The sequence below is a fragment of the Rutidosis leptorrhynchoides genome, chromosome 2 (assembly GCF_046630445.1).
Source record: "Rutidosis leptorrhynchoides isolate AG116_Rl617_1_P2 chromosome 2, CSIRO_AGI_Rlap_v1, whole genome shotgun sequence".
NCBI classification, from domain to species: Eukaryota; Viridiplantae; Streptophyta; class Magnoliopsida; order Asterales; family Asteraceae; genus Rutidosis; species Rutidosis leptorrhynchoides.
In genome coordinates this window covers 606,088,625-606,097,038 of record NC_092334.1, presented here as the reverse complement: position 1 = coordinate 606,097,038, position 8,414 = coordinate 606,088,625, and the positions used below count along the sequence as shown (strand labels likewise).

Below are 8,414 nucleotides of genomic sequence, written 5' to 3'. Positions count from 1 at the left end.
GTAGGTACTGTAGTGACCCGAACTTTTCCATGTTTATATATATTAAATGAAATTGATATTTACATGATTAAGTGTTTCCAACATGTTAAGCAATCAAACTTGTTAAGAATTGATTAATTGAAATAGGTTTCATATAGATAATTGACCACCCAAGTTGACCGGTGATTCACGAACGTTAAAACTTGTAAAAACTATATGATGACATATATATGATTATATATATAGTTAACATGATATTATGATAATTAAGTATCTCATTAGGTATTTTAACAATGAGTTATATACATAAAATTGTGTTTATTGAATTAAGAAACTTGAAACGATATATATAACGATTATCGTTATAACAACGTCTTACTAATTACATATGAATCATATTAAGATATTGTTACACTATGTTTAATCATGATAAATGATAAGTAAACATGTCATTATGTATATTAACAATGAACTACATATGTAAAACATGACTACTAACTTCTAAGAATTTCGAAACGAGACATATATGTAACGATTATCGTTGTAACAACATTTAACTGTATATATATCATACTAAGATATATTAATATATCATAATATCATGATAATGTAATAATTTAACATCTCTTTAGATATAATAAATAATGGGTTAACAACATTTAACAAGATCGTTAACCTAAAGGTTTCAAAACAACATTTACATGTAACGACTAACGATGACTTAACGACTCAGTTAAAATGTATATACATGTAGTGTTTTAATATGTATTCATACACTTTTTAAAGACTTCAAGACACTTATTAAAATACTTCTACTTAACAAAAATGCTTACAATTACATCCTCGTTCAGTTTCATCAACAATTCTACTCGTATGCACCCGTATTCGTACTCGTACAATACACAGCTTCTAAATGTATGTACTATTAGTATATACACTCCAATGATCAGCTCTTAGCATCCCATGTGAGTCACCTAACAAATGTGGGAACCATCTTTTGGCAACTAGCATGAAATATCTCATAACATTACAAAAATATTAGTAATCATTCATGACTTATTTACATGAAAACAAAATTACATATCCTTTATATCTAATCCATATACCAACGACCAAAAACACCTAAAAACACTTTCATTCTTCAATTTTCTTCATCTAATTGATCTCTCTCAAGTTCCATCTTCAAGTTCTAAGTGTTCTTCATAAATTCTACAAGTTCTAGTTTCATAAAATCAAGAATACTTTCAAGTTTACTAGCTCACTTCGAATCTTGTAAAGTGATCATCCAACCTCAAGAAATCCTTGTTGTTTACAATAATATATCATTCTAAATCAAGGTAATACTCATATACAAACTTTAATTCAATTCCTATAACTCTAACTATCTTAATTCGAGTGATAATCTTATTTGAACTTGTTTTCGTGTCATGATTCTACTTCAAGAACTTTCAAGCCATCCAAGATCCTTTGAAGCTAGATCATTTCTTGTCACTTCCAGTAGGTTTACCTACTAAACTTGAGGTAGTAATGATGTTCATAACATCATTCGATTCATACATATAAAACTATCTTATTCGAAGATTTGAACATGTAATAACTAGAACATAGTTTAGTTAATTCTAAACTAGTTCGCAAACAAAAGTTAATTCTTCTAACTTGACTTTTAAAATCAACTAAACACATGTTCTATATCTATATGATATGCTAACTTGATGATTTAAAACCGGAAAACACGAAAAACACCGTAAAACCGGATATACGCCGTCGTAGTAACACAGCGGGCTGTTTTGGGTTAGTTAATTAAAAACTATGATAAACTTTGATTTAAAATTTGTTCTTCTGGGAAAATGATTTTTCTTATGAACATGAAACTATATCCAAAAATCATGGTTAAACTCAAATTGGAAGTATGTTTTCCAAAATGGTCATCTAGACGTCGTTCTTTCGACTGAAATGACTACCTTTACAAAAATGACTTGTAACTTATATTTCTGACTATAAACCTATACTTTTTATGTTTAGATTCATAAAATATAGTTCAATATGAAACCATATCAATTTGATTCACTCAAATCGGATTTAAAACGAAGAAGTTATGGGTAAAACAAGATTGGATATTTTTTTTGATTGTTGTAGCTACGGGAAATATTGTAACAATTCTATACAAATCATATCCTAGCTAACTTATATTGTATTATACATGTATTCTAATATATTATGTAATCTTGGGATACCATAGACACGTATGCAAATGTTTTGACATATCATATCGACCCATGTATATATATTATTTGGAACAACCATAGACACTCTATATGCAGTAATGTTGGAGTTAGCTATACAGGGTTGAGGTTGATTCCAAAAATATATATACTTTGAGTTGTGATCTAGCCTGAGACGTGTATACACTGGGTCGTGGATTGATTCAAGATAATATATACCGATTTATTTCTGTACATCTAACTGTGGACAACTAGTTGTAGGTTACTAACGAGGACAGCTGACTTAATAAATTTAAAACAGTAAAACGTATTAAAAATGTTGTAAATATATTTTGAACATACTTTGATATATATATATATATATACATATTTGTTATAGGTTCGTGAATCGACCAGTGGCCAAGTCTTACTTCCCGACGAAGTAAAAATCTGTGAAAGTGAGTTATAGTCCCACTTTTAAAATCTAATATTTTGGGATGAGAATACATGCAGTTTTATAAATGTTTTATGAAATAGACACAAGTAATTGAAACTACATTATATGGGTGAATGATCGAATCCGAATATGCCCCTTTTGCTTGGTAACCTAAGAATTAGTAAACCGATCTACTAATTGACGCGAATCCTAAAGATAGATCTATTGGGCCTAACGAACCCCATCCAAAGTACCGGATGCTTTAGTACTTCGAATTCGTTTATATCATGTCCGAAGGATTTCCCGTAATGATAGGGGATATTCTTATATGCATCTTGTTAATGTCGATTACCAGGTGTTCACCATATGAATGAATTTTATCTCTATGTATGGGATGTATATTGAAATATGAAATCTTGTGGTCTATTATTATGATTGGATAATATATAGGTTAAACCTATAACTCACCAACATTTTTGTTGACGTTTTAAGCATGTTTATTCTCAGGTGATTATTAAGAGCTTCCGCTGTTGCATACTAAAATAAGGACAAGATTTGGAGTCCATGCTTGTATGATATTATGTAAAAACTGCATTCAAAAACTTATTTTTGATGTAATATATTCTTGTTGTAAACCATTATGTAATGGTCGTGTGTAAACGGTATATTTTAGATTATCATTATTTGATAATCTACGTAATGCTTTTTAAACCTTTATCGATAAAATAAAGGTTATGGTTGTTTTAAAAATGAATGCAGTCTTTGAAAAACGTCTCATATAGAGGTCAAAACCTCGCGACGAAATCAATTAATATGGAACGTTTATAATCAATATGAACAGGACATTTCATTAATAGTCACTGGACTCATTAAAACAGGGGTGGATTACATTCAAGGGTAATTGGTGTAATTGTTAACAAAATATTAAAACCTTGGATTACACGCAGTCGATAACCTGGTGTATTCACTAAACAAAGTATTAAGACCGTGTTACAGTTTAAGTCCCCAATTAGTTGGAATATTTGACTTCGGGTATAAGGTTAATTTGGCGAAGACTCTCGCACTTTATAATTATGACCGATGGACTATTATAGACAAAACCAGATGGACATATCGAATAATTCAGGACAAAGGACAATTAACCCATGGTAATAAATTAAAATAAACACGTCAAACATCATGATTACGGAAGTTTAAATAAGCATAATTCCTTTAATTTATATTTCATCGCACTTTTATTTACCGTCATTTTATTTTATTTATCGTACTTTAAATTACTGCACTTTTATTTACCGTCATTTTTATTTATCGTCATTTACTTTACGCTTTAAATTAAGTTGTATTTATATTTTACATTAGGTTTTAATTGTGATTTAAGACGTAAAATCGACAAACCTGTCACTAAACGGTAAAAACCCCCTTTTTTAATAATAATAATAATACTACTTATATATATATATATATATATATATATATATATATATATATATATATATATATATATATATATATATATATATATATATATATATATATATATATATATATACAAATATAGCTTAAAATAAATATAGCGTTAAACTTAGTTGTATCCCTGTGGAACGAACCAAACTTACTAAAAACTACACTACTCTACGATTAGGTACACTGCCTATAAGTGTTGTCGCAAGGTTTAGGTATATCCATTCAATAAATAAATAAATAACTTGTGTAAAATTGTTGCGTATTTAATAGTATTTCGTAGTAGAATATAATCTATTTCGTACTACACCTCGCAAACATCACTCCCCTTTGTAGATAACTACAGTAGAAGAAACAAGAAGATAAACAGTGGAAGACTTGAAAACCCTAATCCTAATTGAGAAAATTAGGGTTTCTTCAATAGATCACGAACAAAAACAATAACCGAAGCCACAGATCTAAAATCGAACCTAATAAGATGATGAAAGAGAATAAATCACCAGAAACTTTCCAGAAACTTTGTTCAATAGAAAAGATGAACAAACCCTAGAAACACAGCAATCGAATACGATTCAAGCAATCCTACGCTCTGATACCATGTAAAATTAAACAGATCTATGAAAATAAACACGATCTCAACCAATATTCATAATTCCAAAGTCAATTACATCAATATGAAGAATCAGTTTTAATCTGATTCAACTCTCACCAAACTCACAAATTACAGAAAACTACAATCACAGAGAGTGATTGTATAATAAGATAATGAGAAAACTGAACAATATCAAAATTAGGGTTGCTGGATGAGAGAAAACGATGATCAACAGAAAATAGAATGTATGTGTTTTTTCTACCCTAGCTCTTGATTTGTCGATATATATGAAGAAAAGAAGCCTTGAGCCCAAAGCAATAATTTAGCCCAATCTGCTAAGAAGTCCATTAAGCTGCTACAAAATCACTTTGTCTAGAAAGAGCCCATTGACTTTGTAAAAGCTTGTAATGCAAATCCTTTCCAGTTAACCTTTTAACCTGCATTTTTTAGAATCCAAAGAATAAGAAAAGAACAACATGAATTTAAAAATAAGCTTGTATAAATTTAACATGAATTGATTGGTCGTTGGATTGTAAACATAATAATTATTGGTCATGCTGTGACATAGCAATAAACCATTGCAAGATTGCACAACCTTGATGATACTTGATTTACCTGGAATCAACAACTCCTTATCAAACTTTACAAAATCAAAGGAGTTCAAAGGAGGTTTAGTAGGCTTCACACGATCGAACGAAACGAAAGCATACTCAAGTTTAGTGCGATGATTACTACTGATCTTTCGTATAAATAAATCGGAAGGGGATTTATGATTAGGGTTTTGGTTTTGATGAAGAAGATGACTTGAAAGGAAAGATTTCCAGTGTTTAGATACGCAATTGAATCGAACAATTGATCTAACCGGTAATCGGGATATAATTTGTGTCAATATGTCTTCATGAGAAACAAATTCAGCATTAGTTAAACTCATCTTTGATCATACAATCAACCTCAACTCATACATGAAAGTAGTCGACATAAAAGAGAGAACAAATGGCGCAGATATTGAACGGACCAAACCCTAGCTGAAGTAAGTTTGGGCCGATCAAGCATTGTAGTTGGGCTGAAGATGGGACACACTAGATCATATTGTTTGACCAGCTGGCCCATAAGTCCTTTATTAATTACTCATATTTTTGGATTTTTTTTTAAATGGTAATTTTTTTATCCTTGTTGCAAAAATGGAAAAAAAGAATTTTTGTTGCAAAAATGGTAAAACCGAAATTTGGAACTTCGGTTTTGCCACTTCCGAAGTTTCAAACTTCAGTTTTGGGGTAGTCTGTCAGCAGAAACCCTAATCCAATGTTTGGAACTTCGGTTTTGCAGATAAACAGTAAAACCGAAGTTTCAAACTTTGGTTTTGCAGTCTGCTTCAACAGCCTCAATTATGGACTGAAACCTGCAACCCTAGTCTCAATTATGGACTGATACCTGCTACCATATCATGTCAAAATCTGATTTATCATCTTTTTCATTTATTTATATCACCATTATCATGAACTCAAACACAAACATCACCAAGAAAACAATTCAAGCATTTTAAAGTCAGTTTCAAACACCAATAACACAATTCAAACTAATCTTAATCAGTTTCATACATCAATAATTACAAAAATGTCTATAATTCGTCCATTCATGGTTCATTTTTTTGGGGAGGCCAAATTTTATTCCAAAATGGTTGGCTTACTGGTGATAACACAACGATTAGAAGGAGTTTTGTGTTGAACACCAAGGTTAATTGTATGCAGTTAAACCAAATGGCGTATAATTATGTAGGTGTGAGTCAAAGATCACACATGTTAAAAATGTTCTTGTGGGTTCTTTTTAATGGAAATGAATGGAAAAGTGAACTTACTGATGATTACACTTTAGAAACAATATATTTTTATTCTCATAATGATCCAAATTACGAGGCTCAAACTGAAATTCAGTTTGAGGAAGTTTTTTTAACCACCCAGGTTCGGGTTATATGGATCTTATTCAAACTTTGGAGGGTGGTCCATCAACATCAAACTACCATTCAACAGTTGTTGAAGATGAACAAGAACGAAGAGATGAAGTACAAAATGTAGTAGACCCAGATGATGATATGTCTACTGCAACCGACGATACAGTTTCTGATTATAGCGTTGAAGAGAATGTTTCTGGTGTCGAAGGTAGAGACGAGCAAGTGGAACCACAACTGAAGCCTGCCCCAGTTTCACGTTTCGGGTTTGTTAATCAAAGTGAGGGTAGTAATAGTTTTCCATTCGATGATGACCAAGAAGCTTCATGGTTTTTTTATGATAAGGAGATCGGTATTATTTTAAAAGGAATGGTGTTCCAGAACAAAGCCGAACTTATATATGCTATTCGAAAATGGAATATACACCATAATAGAGAAATATTTGTTACACAAAGCAAGCCGGGTTATTGGCAAGCACATTGTAGAACAACTAGCTCAAGTTACAAGGGTCCAGAAGAAAGATACCATTGTGGTTGGAGTGTTAGTGGTTCGTCTCACAATCGATCGAAGGTATGGAAAATAACAAAATGGAAAGATGAACACACGTGTTATGGACGCGTATTAGAAAACAACAATCGTTGTTTAACCTCTAGCTTAATTGCTAGTGAAATTGAACATCAAATATGTTTAAACGTTGCTTATCCTATTGCCAACATCCAAGCCCAAATAAAAAATACATGGCATGTGGATGTCCGTTACGCCAAAGCATGGAATGCTAGGCGTATTGCAATCAAACGATTGTTTGGAACTTGGGAAAGTAATTTTATTCAATTACCAAATTATATAAATAAATTAGTTACTACCAATCCAGACACAATTGTTGTGTTTGAAAATGGACCTGAAATTGAAGAAGGTTTTGACACCTTTAAATTTGTGTTTTGGGCATTCGGTCCAGCCATTAAAGCATTTAAATTGTGTATTCCAATGATTTGCATCGATGGCACCCATTTGAAAGGTAGTTATAAGGGTAAGTTGTTAACAGCGGTTGGTAAAAATGCTAACAATCAAATTATACCCATTGCCTTTGCACTAGTTGATGAAGAAAGTAACGAAAGTTGGGTTTGGTTTTTGCAAATGCTCCAAGAAAATGTTATTGGAAACGAAAAGTTGTGTGTCATCTCTGATCGACACCCAGGTATCTTACATGCAATGGGTACTCAAACATATGGTTGGGAACATAGGTACTGCTTGCGCCACATTCGTAGCAACTTGTTGAGCAAATACACTAAAGTGAAATCGCTCAAACACTTGTGTTGGACTGTCGGTTCAACAACAAATCAAATATTGTACAAGAATTCCTTCAGAGCCATCAAACAAGCTAGTATTGAGGCTTGTCAATATTTGCAAGATGCTGATGTAGGCAAATGGACTGTGTATAGGGACAGACAGAGGAGTCGTTGGGGTAACACAACGACAAATATTGCTGAGTCCCTCAAAAATGTGTTCCGTCATGCCCGTATGATGCCGATCAAAGCGTGTATCGAATATACATTTGATTACACCAGACAACACTTCTACGATTAAAGTCGAGATGCAAGGCTGTGAAATTCATCACTTTCTAAGAACATGTTTAACGTCTTTAACGAAAGGGCAAAAAGAGCTCAACGTTACAAAACAACATGTTATCACGAACAACAAGGTATCTTCAAGGTTCATTCAACTTATCAAAGAAGTGGTGAAGGTGGCACCCATTGCACAGTGGAGTTTAAAGAGAAAAGGTGTTCATGCGGAATTTGGCAA

The 8,414-nt window shown here is 32.0% G+C and overlaps 1 protein-coding gene across 1 annotated transcript; it reads left to right on the top strand.

The window, feature by feature from the left end:
• The first annotated feature begins 6,638 nt into the window (after positions 1–6,638).
• Positions 6,639–8,198, top strand: LOC139889980 (uncharacterized). The gene has a single exon (XM_071872890.1). The coding sequence runs from the start codon at positions 6,639–6,641 to the stop codon at positions 8,196–8,198; it is 1,560 nt and encodes a 519-aa protein (XP_071728991.1).
• Positions 8,199–8,414: the final 216 nt, after the last annotated feature.

What these genes read in the sequence shown, in the direction of transcription:
- LOC139889980 (XM_071872890.1), top strand. Translation starts at nt 6,639, where the DNA reads ATGGATCTTATTCAAACTTTGGAGGGTGGTCCATCAACATCAAACTAC.